Genomic DNA, 21,950 nt, shown 5'->3' on the forward strand with positions numbered 1-21,950 from the left:
ACAAGTCTAAGTACTGGTTTCTGAATTTGGCCATTGCTGATTTCTTCCTTCTCCTGACCTTACCCCTTCATGCTATCTCAGCTCTTAAAGGCACCTGGACACTTGGGACACATATGTGTAAACTCTATCTTTTCTCTATCTGTGTTAATATGTATACTAGTATTTTAATTCTTATCGCCCTGAATATTGTCAAACTGTTGTCTGTAGCAAAACCAATGTTTCACCTCAAATTCATCTCCCAACGTGTTTCTATTTGGATCTGTTCTTTAATCTGGTTTCTTACAATACTGTTTAGCCTTCTGGTGGTATGTTATAGTGGTGAAATGGAAATCGGAAAAGTCATACAATGTAGCTTCTTAGGTAGTAAGACATTTGATTCTGCAGTAGTCAACAATGGGTATAATGTGAGTGGTGAGAACACCACAAGAGACATCTTAATCTCTGACATCTACACCAAGTTAAACCCCTACGTTGAACAATGCTCATCTGACATATGTTGTGGTGGTGAGGAAACACTCAATTTTTGGAACCATTTGATTTTTACATCAAAGCGGTTTGTGATACCTCTTGTTACCTTTGGATATTTTATTCCCCTAGGGATTGTAATAATTTGCAATATCACTATAGCTGTGCATGTGAGAAAATCCAAGACTATTGATACCCACAGGCTCTATCGGGTCATACTCATAATCATCATGGTGTATTTTATAACATGGACTCCCCTAGTTCTGGCAGACACAGTGTTAATTATCGCTGCTGTCAAAATGAACCTCACAGTCGTGTTCAATATCCTTACATTCAGGCCACTTTTTATCAACATTGCTTATGCAAATAGTGCCCTGAACCCGATTGTGTATGTGCTGAATGGTGGACAGATGCGAAAAGGACTTTTTGATTTCATGCGTAGCATCAGAAATACCTACAAATAAACAGAAAAAAAAGTACACTGTATCATCTGGATAGACTATGACCACCCACCATATGTGACCAAATCCTATTTCACTATACAATATATATGTATATAAATTGTGTTGTGTCCACCATTGCTTTGCTTTTGAAGAACCAATCTACTATGCATTGGAATAATGGCCATCTATTGTACATAGCAGAGGCAAGTCTTTCAACCTCAAGCAAAACATTACTTTATTTAGGGCTGTATAAATGAGGGGTTGGCCCCTTACAATCATTTCCTCTCCTGGGAAAAAAATCATCCCCCCACCCTAGACATCTACAATCTTTCCTTTCCATTGTCCAAGACTTATAATTAAACTATTATTGAGCTTCATAGAAGAATTATAGGAGACAAAACTAAGGATCTAAACTCTCAATCTTTTTCGACGATTGCTGTCCTTCTCTAACCCTTCTCTGGAGTCAATCAGTCTTAAACTGTGTTTTTTTTTTTTTTTACAAATGAGATTTTATTAGAAATACATTGAACTATTTAAAGGGGTACTCCACTGGAAAACATTTTTTTTAAATCAACTGGTGACAGAAAGTTAAACAGATTTGTAAATTACTTAAAAAATCTTAATCCTTCCGGTACTTATCAGCTATGGCACCTATCATGCTTAAGCAGCAGGAATGAGGTGGCACTGCTGCTGTGGGGTGTCTCTAACGGCACCGACTACACCCCTATTCCGGAGGGCGAAAGCGGGTGTCGGGAGTCCTCACCTGAGGCTGGGGCCCCCGATCCCCGGCATCAGTGGCAGGATCGAGGCCCCAGGAGCGAGTCAGCTGTGGTGGTGGTGGCAGGCAGGATCCGGCAGAGCAGCAGCAGGAGGTAAGGTTGTGCACAAAAGGGCATGCTGGGAGTTGTTGTTATGCAACAGCAGAAGGCACAACTACAACTCCCAACATGCCCCTTGATAGTTTGTGCATGCTAGGGGTTGTAGTTATGCAACAGCTGGAGGCACATTTTGAAATGTGTACCCCCAGCTGTTGCATAACTACAACCCCCAGCATGCCCTTCATCTGGAAGTGCATGCTGAGAGTTGTAATTTTGCAACAGCTGAAGGCACACTGGTTGTGAAACACAGAGTTTGTTAACTAACTCAGTGTTTCACAACCAGTGTGCCTTCAGCTGTTGCAAACTAAAACTCACAGCATGCACTGACAGACCGTACATGCTGGAAGTTGTAGTTTTGCAACAGCTGTAGGCACACTGGTTGAGAAACACTGAGTTAAGTAACAAACTCCCAGTGTTTTGCAACCAGTGTGCCTCCAGCTGTTGCATAAATACAACTCCCTGCATGCATGGGCAGCCAAAGGGCATGCTGGGAGTTTTAGTAGTATGCCTCCAGCTGTTGCATAACTACAAGTCCCAGCATGCCCTTCGGCTGTCACTGCATGCTGAGAGTTGTAGCTTTTGCAACAGCTGAAGGCACACTGGTTGCGAAACACAGAGTTTTTTTTATCTAACTCAGTGTTTCACAACCAGTGTGCCTCCAGCTGTTGCAAACTACAACTCCCAGCATGCACTGACAGATCATACATGCTGGGAGTTGTAGTTTTGCAACAGCTGGAGGCACACTGATTGCGCAACACTGAGTTAAGTAACAAACTCTCAGTGTTTTGCTGCCAGTGTGCCTCCAGCTGTTGCATAACTACAACCCTCAGCATGCACGGGCAGCCAAAAACTGGGACTACAAGGACATGCGAGTGTAAAAAATGAAGATTTTGAATTTTCGCCTTCAATTTGCTGCTATTCCTCTTAAACACCTAAAGGGTTTAAAAACTTTTTGAATGTCATTTTGTATACTTTGAGGCGGACAGTTTTTATAATGGGGTCATTTATTTCCAATATGAAGGCCCTTCAAATCCATTTCAAAGCTGAACTGGTCCCTGAAAAATTCCGATTTTGAAAATTTTGCAAAAAATTGGAAAATTGCTGCTGAACTTTGAAGCCCTCTGATGTCTTCCAATAGTAAAAACACGTCAATTTTATGATGCAAATATAAAGTAGACATATTGTATATGTGAATCAATATATAATTTATTTAGTATGTCTATTTTTCTTACAAGCAGAGAGCTTCAAAGTAAAAAAAATGTAATCAAAATTTTCATGAAATTTTGTAACCAAGAAATGATGCAAGTCAATGAAAATTTACCACTATGTTAAAGTAGAATATGTCACATAAAAACAATCTCGGAATCAAATTCATAAATAAAAGCATCCCAGAGTGAAAGTGGTCAGATGTGCAAAAAATTCTCTGGTCCTTAAAGGGGTACTCCATCCCTGGCATCTTGTCCCCTACCAAAGGATAGGGGATAAGATGTTAGATTGCTGCAGTCCCGCTGCTGGGGACCCCGGGGATCGCCACTGCGGCACCCCGCCATCATTACTGCGCAGAGCGAGATCGCTCTGTGCGTAAAGACAGGCGATACAGGGGCTGGAGCAGCGTGACATAATGGCTCCGCCCCTCATGACATCACTGCCCGTCCCCTTAATGCAAGTCTATGGCAGGGGGCCATAGACTTGTATTGAAGGGGGCGGGCCGTGACGTTACGAGGGGCTGAGCCGTGACGTAACGATGCTCCGGCCCCTGTATTGCCCGTCATTACGTGCAGAGCGATCTCGCTCTGCGCAGTAATGATAGCGGGGTGCTGCAGCAGCAATCCCCGGGGTCCCCAGCAGCGGGACCCTGGCGATCTGACATCTTAACTCCTATCCTTTGGATAGGGGATAAGATGTCTAGGGGCGGAGTACCCCTTTAAGGTGAAAATGGGCTTGGTCCTTAATGGGTTAATATTTTGAAATAGAAGTAATTTACAGATCTGTTTAACTTTCTGGCACCAGCTGTTTTAAACAAAAATGTTTTCCAGTGGAGTGCCCCTTTAAAGTATTTTCTGTCATTTATTAGCAATCACGAGAAGCATCAATTATTTCCATCTATTGACATCGACTTTCTATCTGTGGCATCTTGAGTGAGGAAGTTCTGTGGTTTTCAATGTGACCTTAGAGTTCATGTCTAGTTGACCTGACAAAATACTTGATAACTTGGATTTCTGGGAAACAAGTGAACATTAAAGGGGTACTCCGCTGCCCTGCTTCCGGAGCTCCACTCCCCAGCGTCCGGAAGTTTATTGTTCCGAACACTGTGTGCGGGCTTCCGTGTTCAGGGCCGCCCCTCGTGACGTCACGCCCGCCCCCTCAACAAAAGACTATGGGAAGGGGGCGCAACGAGGGGGCGGGTGTGAAGTCACGTGAGGCAGCCCTGAACACGGAAACCCACACACAGCGTTGTAAACTTCCGGACGCTGGGGAACGGAGCTCCGGGAGCAGGGCTGCGGAGTACCCCTTTAATGGTTGTTAATGGTTTTGTTGTAACTGTTTGCATCAACAATGACAGAACGTGGCAGGCTCTGACTGAATGTCTGTGCTCATTTCCAGATCTAACACTAGAAAAATGGCTTTGTCCCATGATCTCTGTTATTCCATTGTGGATATACGGCTTCTCCTTGAATACCATGACTCTTACTCATCTGTTCTTCGGTACTTCAATTTTGTGATGTCCATTGTGACCTGCCTGGTGGGATTGGTGGGAAACGCAGTTGTCATCTGTTTTATCAGATTTATCATGAAGAAGCACAAGTCTAAGTACTGGTTTCTGAATATGGCCATTGCCGATTTCTTCTCTCTTCTAATATTACCATTCCAGGCCATCTCAGGTCTTAAAGGCACCTGGATATTCGGGCCCTATATGTGCAAACTATTCATTTTTTCTATATGTGCTAATATGTACGCTAGTATATACATTCTTATCGCCTTAAACATTGCAAAAGTACTGTCCGTTACACAACCAATGTTTCACCTCAAATTCATCTCTCAACACGCTTCTGTTTCGGTCTGTATTTTAATCTGGTTTATTACGATACTATTTAGCCTCCCGGTGTTTTATTATGCTGGTGAAGTACAAATTGGAGAAATCACATTATGCAGCTACTTAGGTAGTAAGACTTTAGTTGACAATAAGTATAATGTGAGTAGTGAAAACGCTACAAGAAATGTCTTGGTCTCTGAAATCTACACCAAGTTGAAGCTCTACTTTGAACAATGCTCATCTGACACGTGTTGTGGTGGAGAGAAAACTTTCAATCTTTGGAACCATTTAATGTTTTCGTCAAAGCAGTTTGTGATACCTCTTCTTATCATTGGATACTTTATACCCCTTGGTGTTATGATAGTTTGCAATATAAACATAGTTGCGCATGTGAGAAAATCCAAGACTATTAACACCCATAGACTCTATCGAATCGTTCTCATAATCATCATGGTGTATTTCATAACATGGACTCCACTCGTCATTGCAGAGATTGTGTTTTTCAACGCTGTGTACAATATGAACCTCATAGTCATGTTCAACGTCCTTAAATTTATGCCACTTTTGATCAACATTGCTTATGCAAACAGTTGCTTGAATCCGGTTGTATATGTGTTGAGTGGTGGGAGAATGAGAACTGGAATTTCAGAATTTATAAGTAGCATTAAAAGTAATCCTTAAATGAATTAACAATATTCTGTGTATCATCTGTATAAAACAAATGCTTTTAACAAATGAAAGCAACTCATATGTACTCTGTACTGTATTTACCAGTATTGTGTCCAACATTTCTTATCTTCTCGATGGACAACCTAATATTGTATGTGAAGCTCTATGTATTTATCTATGCATTGGAATAAACGTAGTCATATACACAGCTTAGTCGAGTGATTGGCAGAAGGTGCATATTATTTGGACATAAAGCAATCCTAACACCAAATTCACTTGTTAGGGAACACCTATTATGACGTGTCCCAGGATCCTATTGTTGAAAACATATATAGGAAATCATTACATGTATGGCCACTTGACAATTGATATCAATGAAAGGTACAGAAACACATGAGATTGGCTTAACCCCTAATGGGGGTTATCCAGCAGTCTGTTTAAAAAAAATACTTGCACCTGTATAAATGCTTGATATACATGATTCTCTTGTGGTTTTATATAAAAAAAATAATAATAATAATTTTCTTCCCGTTCTCCTGTCGCTCCCTGGCACAGAACGCAATCCACTTCCTCATCTGTGCCTGCTCAATTACTACAATTACCATGATGCATTTCTCCCTCAGAGTCTCCCAGCCCTGTGCTGAAGTTTTATCCCACTGTTCCATTTAACCATTCACCTCATCATCTGCAGGTGGTTACTTCAGAGCAGTCTGTTTATCTGTTAACACTGCTCTGGCATCTCCATCTAGCAGCTGCATCTTCTATTAGGATGTCAGAGGGATATAGAGCTCCTACCTAGGCTCAAGGGACTTGCCCTCTATGAAGAGGGAGGAGGCAGAAGAAGACTGCAGATGACATGAAAAAGAAACCAGCTGATATACAGAGCTTCCTGGGAATGGTGAGCATAGAGTGTCTCAGGAAAAGCTTACATCTCAGCTAATTGAAATAAATAACAATGGTGCAAAACTTTTCATATGCAATTGATTTAGAAATATTTTTCTTTTCAGACTACCCATTTAGTAACGCAGAAAATACAAACTTATACATTTTTTCCTCATATGAGGGTACCATTTTTACGTCATTCAAGGTACAGTAAAATTGACATATTAAGTTTATTAATCATGTCGGTATGATCACAATGGTAGGCAGCCTGTATACTATTTCTGATGTTTTGCTACTTTGAAAAAATAATTTTCCAGCTAAGTTTTTGTCTGTAATCTTTCGTTTTTATCGTTACTATTTTGGGGTAGATGAGGCTTTTTGACCACTTTTTATTTATTTTTTTGATTTTTTGTGGGGTGGGGGGGGGGGGATGTGACCACAAATTGCAGTTTTGGCATTTGATTTGATTTGATTTTTTTTTTATTTCATTTACTTCATTCAGAATCAATAATCTTATTTTCAATAGTTCGGATAATTCTTCACCTTTATTGTTTTTTGTTTGCGATTTTTCTTATTTTTAAAATAGGAAAAGGGGAGAGGGATTATGGGAGGGATTTTTTTTATATATTAAAGTCTCCCTTGGGGTCTTGTATAAGCAGTCATTCGATTGCTTATGCAGGTCAGTGATTTGTACAGGCTGTATCAATAGCAGTGTTCCGGCAGCAATGGAGGCCTAGCAAAGGATTTCGGCTGCCATGACAATGGACCAACTCCCCGCGATTGCAGCCAGGCTGTTTTAATGCCACTGTCACTGAGTGAATGGCTCCATGCCAGCTGCTGAAGCCGCTGAAAGCAGCCAGAAATGAAGCAGTCTTGAGCTTATATAAACCCTTCACTGCCCCATGGCAAAAATAAACATCATGGGTTATTAAAGGGGTACATTTTTTTTTTTTTTTTTTTGTCAACTGGTGCCAGAAAGTTAAACAGATTTGTAAATGACTTCTATAAAAAAATCTTAATCCTTCCAGTACTTTTTTTATTTTTTTATTATTACTGTGGACAAAGGCAAATCTAGATGTCTGGAGATGGACTTGTAACCTTGAGATTGTTGATATTTTTCTACAATTTTGGTTCTCGAGTTCTCAGACAGTTCACTTCTCTTTCTGTTGTCTATGCTTAGTGTGGCACACACAGACACACAATGCAAAGACTAATGAACTTCTCTCCTTTTTATCTGGTTTCAGGTGTGATTTTTTTTTTATATTGCCCAAACCTGTTACTTGCCCCAGGTGAGTTTATTTTATTTTATTTTAAACAAATTACAAATAAATAACACAAATATAATACAGACATTATTAATCCCTAACCATCCCACTCCAGACCAACCAGAGGGAGAAAAAAAAAAGGAGCCACGCACAAGAGGCCATTTTACCATTTGTCCCACATCAGTTGGATATGTTTAGTCTTTTGTGACAAAGTATCATTCATAATCTCAATCTCAGTACTTATTAGCAGCTCTATGCTTTTCTCTTTGAATGTATTTTTGTCCTGTCCACAGTGCTATCTGCTGATACCTGATGCCCGTATCAGGAACTGGTAAGAGCAGGAGAAAATCCCCATAACAATCCTATGCTGCTCTGGACAGTTCCTGATATGGACAGAGGTGTCAGCAGAGAGCACTGTGGACAAGACAAAAAAAAATTCATAAAGAAATTACTTTTCTCTGTAGCATACAGCTGCTGCTAATAAGTACTGAAAAGATTAAGATTTTTAAATAAAGTAATTTACAAATCTGTTTAAGTTTCTGGCACCAATTAATAAAAAAATAAAAAAAGTTTTCCACCGGAGTACTTCTTTAAGCGGTAAAAGGATCCTAGGTTCTGGGTGTAGGAGTATAAAACAAGTATTTTCATATTTTTTCTTCAGAAGTAGGGAATAGGGTTAAAGGGGTTATCAAGGTAAAAACTTTTTTTTATATATATAAACTGGCTCAAGAAAGTTAAACAGATTTGTAAATTGCTTCTTAAAAAATCTTAATCCTTTCAGTACTTATGAGCTGCTGAAGTTGAGTTGTTCTTTTCTGTCTAAGTGCTCTCTGATGACACCTGTCTTGGGAACTGTCCAGAGTAGAAGCAAATCCCCATAGCAAACCTCTTCTACTTTGTGCAGTTCCCGAGACAAGCAGAGATGTCAGCAGAGAGCACTGTTGTCAGACAGAAAAGAACAACTCAACTTCAGCAGCTGATAATTATTAGAAGGATTAGGATTTTTTAAAAGAAGTAATTTACAAATCTGTTTAACTTTCTGGAGCCAGTTGATATATAAAGAGAAATGTTTTCCTGGAATACTTATTTAAGCTTCAATATGAAACACAGCCCATAGGCTATTGTCATGCTATTTCTGGGAACTACCGTATTTATCGGGGTATACCACGCACCGGCCTATAACACGCACCCTCATTTTACCAAGGATATCTGGGTAAAAAAAGTTTTTTACCCAAATATCCTTGGTAAAATGAGGGTGCGTGTGTGTGCATGCGTATACCCCGATACACCCCCAGGAAAGGCAGGGGGAGAGAGGCCGTCGCTGCCCGCTTCTCTCCCCCTGCCTTTCCTGGGGTTTAGAGCCCTGCTGCCGCCGCTTCTCTCCCCCTGGCTATCTGCGCCGCTGCCCGTTCTCTCCCCCTGTCTATCGGTGCCGACGCCCCATTGCCGGCACCGATAGCCAGGGGGAGAGAAGTGGCGCCGGCAATGGGGCAGCGGCGCTGATAGGCAGGGGGAGAGAAGGGGCAGCGGCACCCATTGCCGGCGCCTCTGCCCCGTTGCCTCCCCCATCCCCGGTTGCATAATTACCTGTTTCCGGGGTCGGGTCTGCGCAGCTTCAGGCCTCCGGTGTGCGTCCCCTGCGTCGTTGCTATGCGCTGCATGGCACGGCGCAATGACGAGTGACGTCATTGTGCCGCGCCGTGCAGCGCATAGCAACAACGCAGGGGACGCACACCGGAGGCCTGAAGTAGCGAGGACCCGACCCCGGCAACAGGTAATTATGCAACCGGGGATGACGGAGGCAACGGGGCAGCGGCGCCGGCAATGGGTGCCGCTGCCCCTTCTCTCCCCCTGTCGGTCGGCGCCGCTTCTCTCCGGCGCCGATAGCCAGGGGGAGAGAAAGGCCAGCAGCAGGGCTCTAGACCCCAGGACAGGCAGGGGCAGAGAAGCCGGCAGCGCTGGCGGTCTCTGCACCTGCAAAGCCGCTGCAGTTCATTGATTTAAAGCGCCTGCTTTAAATCATTGAACTGCAGCGGCTTATCGGCGTATAACACGCAGGTAGACTTTAGGCAAAAAAATTTAGCCTAAAAAGTGCGTGTTATACGCCGATAAATACGGTAGTTACCCATTAATTCCTATACCCATGCAGCTCCTTTAACATGGTTTATTTCCATAAGAAGAGAAGGGTGACCATGAATGAATAGCAACAGGACCCATTGTGGCACCAATGGGGATCCTAGGTTCTGGGTGTAGGAGTAGTTTAAAGGCTATTGGAAAATCATTTGAATGGGCACTTTTAAATTATTACCATTTAGTTATATAGATATAGGACAACTAAGATTGCTTCCAAAATACAATTGATGTATTAACAACCATGAACAAGAGCCCATATTAATTAATTTTTATTTCTAAATTGCACTAAAAACTGAATTGTAGTCACCAATAAGTCACCAATAACCGATAACTATCGACAATAGGAAAAAAATTGAAGAAGGTTTAACACATGAGGCCTACCAATCAGGGGTCAGGCCAGCCCACCAAAGTACCAGAAGATCCTCTGGTGGACCTGGACATTTTCTTTAATGAGGAGTCCCAAAAGTCCAGCAGAAGACAACTTCATTCAAAGTAGACTCTCTGTTTCTATCAACCCCAGTCAGAAACTTTAACATTTCTCCTTTGAATTGTCCATGACTGTCATGTCTTTGACTAAACAAGAACATGAAAAATATAGGAAGCAAAGTTATAGATCAAAACTTATTATTCCATCTTTTTTGTCATCATGATCTCTGTCCTTCTCTATCACTTCACTGAGGTTATTAACTTCATAAAGACCTCCAAAATACATGTGTTTTTTAGAAATGTAGTTTTTTTTTTTTTTAAGTATTGCATCAACAGTTCATAGAAAACTTTAAGTATAAACTGTCTCCCATGAGAACTTTAGGCATATATATACCCCCCCCCCCCCCCCAAAAAAAAAAAATCATAACTAAAAGTACAACATGTACAACACAACATGCAATGATGTAGAGGTTGTCTCAGGTGTTACCTTTAGAATTGGTAAATGTTGGAAGGGTCCCTTTTGGTTTACAGTGAGCTTGTGTAGAAGGCTATTACCATGCATTACTTTGCTTAAGATTAGAGATAAGCGAATTTCTGAAAAATTAGATTCGGACGATTCGCCAAATTTTCCTAAAAAATTTAGTTCGGTCCGAATTTGTTGGCGGCAAATCGCTATTAAAAATGGCCATTTCTGGCCTACAGAGAGGCTCAATAGGGGTGTAGAACACTTTTCCTTGTCCTAGCATGCATATGGAGTGTGCTTTGTTAGTAAAACATGCAGATTACAGGCATCGGTATTATCACTGCCGCAGAGCATCTGGATGTGGCATATTTTTTAATGTAATTTTTATTTAATTCAATTTTAATTTATTTAAGTTTTTTGATTACCCATTCTGGTGAGCATCGAGCTGGCAGTCCTCCTAGCTAATGCTACCATAAAAATGTTTAGGTAATGTCCCAGCAGCATGAGGAGACCATAGGGCTTCACAATCCCTAAAATTAAAAGATGAATTTTTACATTTAAATTGAAGATTTATGGTAGCAGGTGCTACCATGAAAAAATTTAGGTAATGTCCCAGGCCCAGCAGCATGAATAAAGCATATAGTGGCTGAATGACACAGCCTGGAGCTGGCAGCAGCATGAGGAGACAATGGGGCTTCACAATCCCTGAGATTAAAAGATGAATTTTCACATTTAAATTGAAGACTTATGGTAGCTAGTGCTACCATAAAATGTTTTAAGGTAATGTCGCAGGCCCAGAAGCATGCATAAACCATATAGTGGCTGAATGACACAGCCTGGAGTTGGAGGCAGCATGAGAACATATAGTGGCTGAATGACACAGCCTGGAGGTGATGGCAGTATGAGGAGACCATATAGTGGCTGAATGACACATCCTGGAGTTGGCGGCAGCATGAGGAGAACATATAGTGGCTGAATGACACAGCGTGGAGGTGGTGGCAGCATGAGCAGACCACATAGTTGCTGAATGACACAGCCTGTGATTGGCGGCAGCATGAGGAGAACATGGTGGCTGAATGGCACAGCCTGGAGTTGACGGCAGCATGAGGAGAACATATAGTGGCTGAATGACAAAGCTTGGAGTTAGCGGCAGCACCAGGAGAACATATAGTGGCTGAATGACAGAGCGTGGAGGTGGCAGGAGCATGATGAGACCATATAGTGGCTGAAGAGCACAGCCTGGTGGTGGCGGCAGCATGAGGAGAACATATGGTGGCAGAATGAGACAGCCTGGAGGTGGCAGCAGCATCAGGAGTCCCGGAAGTGACCTGGTGACAGAGTGATGCGATATGTGGCAATACCAGTACCCGGTGATGAAGGTGGGTGAAAAAAGGTCTGATGCGGAGGAGTGTTTGTAACTGGGGAGCAGCAACTTAAATCTATTTGGCACTATCCATATTTGTGAAGTGTTGGTGTGGCACCGTGGTCAATCTACTCTGATCAATCAGGCATTGGTGGGTGGAAATCCTGGCTGATCCATGCCTGATTCATCTTCACAAAGGTCAGTCTCTCCACAGTTTTCGTGGACAGACAAGTTCTCCTTGTGGTGACTATGGACCCCGCCGCACTAAACACCCGCTCTGATGGCACACTTTTGGCCGGGCAGGACAGCTTTTCCAGGGCAAACTCTGCTAGTTGCGGCCGCAAATCAAGTTTGGCTGCCCAGAAGTCCAGCAGATCTTCAAGGTGTGTTGGCATGGGCATGTCAAGGTATGCCACAACCTGCTGGTTCAGGTCCTGCTCCACATCTACCTGATGCTGATGGGTTGCTTCACTATGCGGGTGAAGAAAGCTACTCATCAGCGACTGTAGACTCAGGCTGCTGCTGATGGAGCTGGTACTGCTCCTGCCACACCACCCCTTCCCAGCAGCCATGGCAGTGGATGATGAGCGCAGAGGACCCCCCCGAGTCAGACCTGCGAGAGGATGGACGATGGTGCCTGTAGGCATCGGCCAACTGACTACGTAGGATGTCTCTGTAGTAGGTCAGTTTGTCCTCCCTCTTAGTGGGTGTAAAAAAGGCCCCCACTTTGTGCCGGAAGCGAGGGTCCAATAAGGTGAAGAGCCAGAAGTCATCCCGCTGCCGAATGGTGTCAATACAATGGTCAATACGCAAGCAACTGAGCATTGTGCCATTTGTGACCACAGTTACAGCTCCAGACGTCGGCGCTGCCGTGCACTTTGGTATACACCGACAAGCGCAAAGACTGGCCCACCTTGTCTTCCACAAAATTGTGCAGGGCTGGTATTGCCTTTTTCACAAAGAAATGACAGCTCGGCACAAGCCATCAGTTCTCTGAAAGGTGCAGAGTCCACCACTTGAAAAGGGAGAGACTGTAGCACCAGCAACTTGGACAGGAGAACATACAGCTTCTGCATCGTTGGATGAGTGGGCGAATACTGTTGTCTCTTGGACATGGCTTCGTCGATGGATTGCTGGTGATATGACTGACTAAAAGTAGGAGGAGTAGGAGCATCTGGAGCGACAGAAGGAGGGTATGACACACAGCTATCTTCGGCTGAGGTGGTGGAGCCTTGGCTGTCTGAAAGAGGGAGCTGTGTGCCACTGGGTGATGCGGCAGGCTGGACCACCACATCGGAGCCACGATCCTCCCAGGCCGCTTTATGGTGGCGCAGCATATGTTGATGAAGGGCCATGGTGCCAACTTTGGGACCTTGGCCACGCTTCACCTTCTGCCGACACATCTTGCATGTGACTATGTTAACCTCCTCCAGAAGCTTGATGAAAAACTGCCACACCGCCGAGTAGCTGATTTTCCTACCAACAGTCTGCAATAATTGACTGCTACTGCCACCATCTCCAGGAACCTCTGTTCCACTACCTCCTGGGAAAGTAGGCTGTCGCAAACCATCTTGCTGGCTCAGCTGCTGCCTCACGGGCAACTTGCAACCCTCTTCTCCCGAAGGGAGGTAGACGGGATGGAAAGGGAGGTAGATGGGATGACCCTGAAAAACATGCAGGATGCAGCCTATCAGCATTCAATGACCCCTGTGATGTCACAGCCCTATATAATTGGCAGCCATTTTGCGACTGCTCATTTCATGCCATTCACTGCAGAGAGATAGGACGGACTGCGTGTCTCTGTGTGTTACACAGACACGCTGAATTGATCATACCGCAGCGTTCCAATGCCAACTGCTAGTCACATAAGCATTGTGGACAGAGAGCAGTGCAGTGCTTTGCTTGTTCTCACTGAGAAGGATTTTTACGATAGCCATAAACCTCCCAGTCACTTTATTCAGCATTTTATCAGAGAGGGGCAGATTGCTTTTCGTTGCCTCATATATATCAGCAAGCTGCCTGAACTTCATGACCCGTATCACAGGAGGCAGGAATGATTTTTCAGCGCAATTCTGTGTATTTTTTCCATAAGAAATCATCTGCTGCTTATACTAGCCTGTAGGCGGTATAATAACCGGCAATTCACACCATTCTTAATACTCTGTGACAGAGTGCAAATTTTATTTTTTTGGTGGTGCTGCACTGTTGTGTCCTGTTGCTGTGCAAAAATAAGTTTTTAGCAGACTGTAGAGCATTTTTCTGCCCTCATACGTGCATACCACATACCTAAATCAAAGCAGTCTACTATTTCGTATTTGTAAATCTGTAAGAAGTCTAGATACTGGGAAAGTCAATGCAAAAGTAATCACCGGCTGGTGTTTTACAAAAATACGTTTTCCAAGTGTATTGCAGTGCATTTTTTTTGCCCTCATATGTGCATACCACATGCCTACATCTAAGTAGTGCACTTTTTTTTTACCTGTTAATCTGTAACTAGCCTACATACAATGAAAGGCCAGGGAAAACTAATCACTGGCTGTTGTTTCATGAAAATACGTTTTCCAAGTGTACTGTAGCGATTTTTTTTGCCCTCATATGTGCATACCACAAGCCTATATCTAAGTAGTGTATAATATTGTACCTGTTAATCTGTCAAGGGCCTACATACTGTGAACGTCCAAGCAATAGTACTCACCGGCTGGTGTTTTACAAAAATACAGACCTTTTAATGCGTATTGTAGCGCATTTTTCTGCCCTTATCAGTGCATACCACATAGGTACATCTAAGTAGTGTACTATTTTGTACATGTAAATCTGTCAAGGGCCTATATACTGTGAAAGTCCAAACAATAGTACTAACCGGCTGGTGTTTTACAAAACTTACAGAGTTTTTAGGCTCATTGTAGCCCATTTTTATGCCATCCTAAGTGCATACCACATACCTACATCAAAACAGTCTACTATTTTGTATCTGTAAATCTGTAACAAGTCTAGATACTGGGAAAGTCCAGGCAAAAGTAATCACCGGCTGGTGTTTTATGAAAATACGTTTTCCAAGTGTACTGTAGCGCTTTTTTCCCCCCTTATATCTAAGCAGTGTACCATTTTGTACCTGTTAATCTGTCAAGGGCCTACATACTGTGAAAGTTCAAACAATAGTACTTACCGGCTGGTGTTTTACAAAACTTACAGAGTTTTGAGGCTCATTGTAGCGCATTTTTCTGCCCTCCTAAGTGCATACCGCATACGTACATCTAAGTAGTGTACCATGTTAATCTGTCAAGGGCCTATATACTGTGAAAGGACAGCCAAAAGTAATCACCTGCTGCTGTTCTAGACAAATACTGTTTTAAGAGTAGGGAAGCATATTGTATTACCCTCATATATGCACTAAGTATGTCAGGCAGAGAAGTGCCAGGACGTGCACAGAGGAGTGGCAGAGGCCTAAATCCTTCAGGCAGAGGTTGCAGCAAACTAGGGGTGAGTGGCAGCAGGAGTCGCAGCGAGAGGCCTGAGCTCCCGGTATCAGCAACCGGTCGTGTCTCTACGGACAACCCATCTGTTGTCGGTGATTGGTTGACGCGGTCATCCACTTCATCACAAGTAACATCTGATACCCCCAGTCAACAGTCAGTGGGTTCCTCAGACACAACCCTCAGTTGGCATGGTCCACGAGAAGTCCCTGTCCCCAAATTGCCTCTGTCCTATGCTGTTCCCTCCCCTAAAGAATTATCTTACGCAGTGGATTCAGCTCCACTATTCAGTGAGGAAGATGTATTAGACAACAGTCAGCAGCTACTGCCCAGCCAAGAAGTGGAGGAGACATCTGCCGCTTCCTACGCTAGGCGGGCAATTATTGATGAGGAGGGTGACGTGGGAGGTGGTGTTTCCAGCATTTAGGGTCCTGAATCATACACTGTTGAGGAACCTGAGGAGGACATCAGTGATGTGCCGATCGCACTTGGGAGCTGGGTGCAGAGGGGGCTTCATCATCATCAGTAGAAGAGGGTTGCAGGTGGTAGCATGGTTGGCAGTCAGCATAGTGGCAGAAGTGGAAATTCCGGAGCCAAACGTGCCCGGGGTAGGCCTCCTGCTTCGCGGCAGCCCACCTTCCCGGGAGGTAGAAGAACAACGGTTCCTGGAGACGGCGGCTGTAGCAGTCAATTATTGCGCACTGTTGGTGGTAAAATTTAGATACTTGACGGTCTGGTAGTTTTCCATCAAGCATCCGGAGGAAGTTAACACAGCCACATGCAAGATTAGTTTGGCAGAAGGTGAAGCGTGGACAGGGTAGCAATGTTGGCACCACGGCCCTGCATCAACATATGATTCGCCACCATAAAGCGGCCTGGGACAACCGGGGCTCAGATGTGGTGGTCCAGCCTGCCGCATCACCCAGTGGCATGCCACTCCCTCTTTCACCCAGCCAAGGATCCACCACCTCAGGCGAAGGAAGCTGTGTGTCATGCCCTCCTTCTGTCACTCCAGATACTTCTGCTCATCCTACTTTTAGTCAGCGATTCCGCCAACAATCCATAGGCGAAGCCATGTCCAAGAGACATTAGTATGCGCCCACTCACCCAATGGCGCAGAAGCTGAATGTCCTCCATTCCAAGTTGCTGGTGCTGCAGTCCCTCCCATTTCAAGTGGTGGACTCTGCACTTTTCAGAGAATTGATGGCTTGTGCCGAGCTGAGGTGGAGACTCCCAAGCCGTCATTACCAGCCCTGCATAATTTTGTACAAGAGAAGGTGTGCCAGTCCTTGAGTCTGTTGGTGTGTTCAAAAGTGCACGGCAGCGCCGACGTGTGGAGCTGTAACTACGGGCATGGACAATACATGTCTTTTACGGCCCACTGGGTAAATGTGGTTCCTGCACAGCCACAACAGCAACTTGGACAGGTAACACCTCTTCCTCCTTCTCGCTCTCAGGCAGTTGGTCCTGTGACTGTGTGCAACTCCGTCTCCTCATCCTCCACCGTGTCCTCGGCCTCCACTGCACATACAAATCTCAGTGGCCCTTCATCGTACCATGTGTGTAGGGCACGGCGTTGTCACGCTGTTCTTCACATGGTTTGCCTTGGCGAACGGAGTCACACAGGGGAGGAACTGCTAAAATGAATTAGTCAAGAAATCAGAGTATAGGTTACTCCACGAAAACTGGAAATGGGAACCATGGTGACCGACAACAGGAAGAACATTGTGTCCGACCTGCGACAAGGAAGTGTGAAACATGCGCCCTGCGTGGCACACGTGTTCAATCTGTTTGTCAAGCGCTTCCTGAAGTCTTCAGCCCATTTGCAAAACATCCTAACAATGAGAAGGAAACTGTGCAGGCACTTCAGCCACTCGTACACCTCAAAGCACACCCTCCTTGAGCTGCAGCATCAGAACGGTATCCCACAACATAGTCTTAATTGTGACGTTGCCACACATTGGAATTCCACCCTCCATATGTTGGACAGACTGTACGAACAAAGAAAAGCCATCACCGATTTCTTGATGATCCAAGCAGATAGGAGTACTCCCCTGTGTAACTTCAATGTGAACCAGTGGCAGCTCATACGTGACACCTGCCGTTTGCTGAGGCCCTTTGAGGAAGCCAAAATATTTGTAAATCGCCTGGATTACAGGATGAACAACGTAATTCCACTCCTACATTGCCTACAACAAATGATTGAAACGATGGCTGGTGATGGCAATGGAGACGTTGCGCCTACATCTCATGGCTACATGAGCCCTGTGGGGGCTGAACTGGAGGAGGAGGATGAGGGGCAGAGTGGAACACAGTTTAGGTTTGATGAGATGGGTGGTGTTTCTAGTCATCGGACAGGAGAGGAGGAGCATGATCAGCTAGAGGGTTATTATGAGGAAGGTTAGACAAAGGACCCAGACACACCGTGGCAGTATGCAGTGGAGATGGAGGCAGGGAGTCCCTCCGAGTCACTGGTGCAAAAAGCACGATACATGCTCAGTTGATTGTGTAGTGACCCCCGAATTGTCAGAATTCATCAGCGGGATGACTTCTGGTTCTCCACCTTATTGGGCCCTCGCTACCGTCACAGAATGGGGGCCTTTTTTACACCCACTGAGAGGGAGGACAAACTGACCTACTACAGAGAGATCCTACGTAGTCAGTTGGCCGATGCCTATCGGCGACAAGGTCCATCCACTCGCAGGTCTGACTCGGGGGGGCCCTCTGCGCTCACCTTCCACTGCCATAGCTGCTGGGGAGAGGAGGGGTGGCAGGAGCAGTACCAGCTCCATTATCAACAGCCTAAGTCTACAGTCGCTGATGAGTAGCTTTCTTCACCCGCATAGGGAAGCAACTCATCAGCAGCAGGTAGACATGGAGCAGGACCTGAACCAGCAGGTGGTGGCATACCTTGACATGGCCATGTCAACAAACCTTGAAGATCCGCTGGACTTCTGGGCAGCCAAACTTGATTTATGGCCGCAAATAGCAGAGTTTGCCCTGGAAAAGCTGTTCTGCCCGGCCAGTAGTGTTCCATCAGAGCAGGTGTTTAGTGCGGCCGGGGCCATAGTCACCCCAAGGCGAACTTGTCTGTCAATGAAAAATGTGGAGAGACTGACCTTTGTGAAAATGAATCAGGCATGGATCAGCCAGGATTTCCACCGACCAATGCCTGATGCCTCATAGTAGACTGACCAAGCTGCTACACCAACAGTTCACAATTATGGTTATGAAACCCTCTTGGGTTATCAATTAGGGTTATGAAACCCTCTTGGGTACTGCGAATAACTGCTTCTGACTGATCCAGTGTCTTTCAGGAACTACTTGCCTCATTGATGCTTCTGGCCTTGGGCCTTTAATTTTTGGATCTTTAGCAGTAGCTAAATACATGGTTAATGCAAATTTCAACATTGATCTTTAAATGTAAGGGGTTATGAAACCCTCTTGGGTACTGCGAATGCCTGCTCCTGACTGATCCTGGGTCTTTCAGGAACTACCTGCCTCTCTAATGCTTCTGGCCTTGGGCCTTTAATTTATGAATGTTTAGCAGTAGCTAAATACATGCTTAATAAAAATATCAACATTGATCTTTAAATGTAAGGGGTTATGAAACCCTCTTGGGTACTGTGAATGTCTGCTCCTGACTGATCCTGTGTCTTTCAGGAACTACTTGCATCACTGATGCTTCTGGCCTTGGGCCTTTCATTTTTGAATGTTTAGCAGTAGCTAAATACATGCTTAATGCAAATTTCAACATTGATCTTTAAATGTAAGGGGTTATGAAACCCTCTTGGGTACTGCGAATGCCTGCTCCTGACTGATCCTGTGTCTTTCAGGAACTACTTGCCTCACTGATGCTTCTGGCCTTGGGCCTTTAATTTTTGGATGTTTGCACTAGCTACATACATTCTTAATTGAAATTTATAAATTGATCGTGCAATGTAAGGGGTTATGAAAGCCTCTTGGGTACTTCTGATGCCTGCTCCTGACTGCTCCTGTGTCTTTCAGGAACTACTTGCCTTCGTGATGCTTCTGGGCTTGGGCCTTTAATTTTTTGATTTTTGGAATAGATACATACATGCTTAATTTAAATTTCAAAATTTATGGTGCAATGTATGGGGTTGTAAACCCTCTTGTGTACTGTTTTTTTTCAAAATTTATAAAAATTTTCTCAAAAATAAACTTGAAATTTCCAGAGTACTAACCATTACACCATGGAACGCTTGTTGTGTGTGATTTTTTAATTAAAATTTTCAAAAATAATACGGTGAGGGATAAACTCTGCTTCTTTATTTCAGAAGCCATTACGTTAGAGAAGAATGTCTTTTTTTGGTCCACCGTCCTGCATTATAGAGTCTTCATAACTTGTTTTGCAACTTACTATATGCTTTCCTTTGCCATCATAAGGTAATTTCACAGAAGGAACTACTGGCATAGCATTTTCTTTATCTGATACAGTAATACTGGTAATGCTAGAACTGTCTTCAAGAGTAACTGGGTAGGACATGTTAAGTTTGTAAGGAGTCAAAAGTGAAGTTTTTGTAGCTGAATTGCCATTTACTTTGGTCTGATGGGAATCTTGCACAAGCGCCCCATTAACCATCACTTGAGTTGATTCTGTTAGACATTTTCTGTCTGTGTTTGGGCCCTTCTGTACCTCGGCAACTTTCAAAATTTTAAAGGAATCTCCTGTTTGTTAAATCTGACTGCTTATACTTTCAACCTGTTTAGGATTTACCTCTTTGCCATTAACAGTAGGGTGTTCCTGTACACTGCAGGATTTGGCCATATTTTTGCTCTTTCCAGATTTTGCTACAAGCTGCAGAGATTTTTAAACTGTCTTATGTGCCTTTTTTATGTGCAGTATAGCTCAGTGTAATCTTTTGGATATGCGCTTGTTCTTACACAAAGGTATTTAGTCAGACAACATACCTAAAACAACTTTAATATTTTCTTCTGACTGAGAGAACTATTGAATTCTTCTAGTACACCTTTTAATAAGCACTGAAGTTACCCTTTTTTTATTCAGTCTATTCTTTATTGTGGGAATATCAATTTTGTGCAAGGCTTTATTTGATGGAACTGGGCTACAGGTGACTGCTGTGTCTCAACGTTGTCATTTTTACTTTCTATTAAAATTGGAGTGTCTGTCTGAATTTCTGAGATAGAATCTGCTATCAGATGATCTTGAGTTAAAGAATTCAAATCCTCGAATGAGTTACATGTTGCTTGTTGGGATGGACCAATTTCCTATTTGTGTGATCCATAGTGGCTTCCCCTTGCTTCAGCCACCTCAAGGATGTGGCAATCAGAAACCATATAGTCTTGAATCTGCTATCAGGTGATCTTGAGTTAAATAATTCAAATCTTCAAATGAATTACATGTTGCTTCTCTGGATGGACCAATTTCCTATTTGTGTGATCCATATTGGCTTCACATTGCTTCTGCCACCTCCAGGCTGTGCCTTTCAGACACCATATAGTCTCCTCATACTGATGCCACCTCCAGGCTCTGTCATTGTGCCACCATGTGACATGTGGCTCTTTGTTCGATTTGGTCCTTCGTAGCCACACGCTGGGTCCCGGGACACTTAAACTTGATATTTTTAAATGAAAGCCCTCTTATGTATGCATCCTCCTGCCAGACCCAGGCTGTGTCTTTCAGGTACTAGATTGTTTTGAGATGCAGCTGGGCCTGTTCCTAATATGTTTGGATGTTATCACTACCTAACATGAGTGCTTAATAGAAATTTCAACATTGATATTTCAATCTTATTGCTTATTAAATCCCCCGGTGTACTGGAGATGCCTTTTCCTGACTGGTTGTTTCAGGAACTATTTTACTTAATGCTGCTTCTGGTTTGGCCCTCAAATTTTGGGATATTTAGCACTAGCTAAATACATGCTTAATTGAAATTTCAACATTGATCTTGCAATGTAAAGGGGTTATGAAACCCTCGGGTGTACTGCTGATGCCTGCTCCTGACTGCTCCTGTGTCTTTCAGGAATTACTTGGCTTACTGATGCTTCTGGGCTTGGGCCTTACATTTTTGGATGTTTAGCACAAGATAAATGCATGCTTAATTGAAATTTCAATTTTGATCTTTCAATGTAAGGGGTTATGAAACCTCTTGAGTACTGCTGATACCTGCTCCTGACTGTGTGTTTCAGTAACTACTTGGCTTATTGATGCTTCTGGGCTTGGGCCTTAAGTTTTTGGATGTTTAGCATGAGCTAAATACATTCTTAATAGAAATTTCAACTTTGATCTTATAATGTAAGAAGTTATGAAACCCTCGGGTGTACTGCTGATGCCTGCTCCTGACTGCCCCTGTGTCTTTCAGGAATTACTTGGCTTATTGATGCTTCTTTCCATTTTTCTGGATGTTTAGCATGAGCTGAATACATGCTTAATAGAACTTTCAACATTGATCTTTCGATATAAGGGGTTATGAA

At 43.6% G+C, this 21,950-nt stretch overlaps 1 protein-coding gene across 1 annotated transcript; it reads left to right on the top strand.

Moving 5' to 3' along the window:
• The first annotated feature begins 4,406 nt into the window (after positions 1–4,406).
• LOC130285318 (C3a anaphylatoxin chemotactic receptor-like) lies at positions 4,407–5,501 on the top strand. Its single transcript, XM_056536675.1, has one exon. It carries the CDS (start codon positions 4,407–4,409, stop codon positions 5,499–5,501), a length of 1,095 nt encoding a protein of 364 aa, XP_056392650.1.
• Positions 5,502–21,950: the final 16,449 nt, after the last annotated feature.

The sequence above is a fragment of the Hyla sarda genome, chromosome 8, assembly GCF_029499605.1.
Source record: "Hyla sarda isolate aHylSar1 chromosome 8, aHylSar1.hap1, whole genome shotgun sequence".
NCBI classification, from domain to species: Eukaryota; Metazoa; Chordata; class Amphibia; order Anura; family Hylidae; genus Hyla; species Hyla sarda.

Excerpts from the sequence above, each read along its gene's own strand:
- LOC130285318 (XM_056536675.1), top strand. The coding sequence starts at position 4,407 with ATGGCTTTGTCCCATGATCTCTGTTATTCCATTGTGGATATACGGCTT.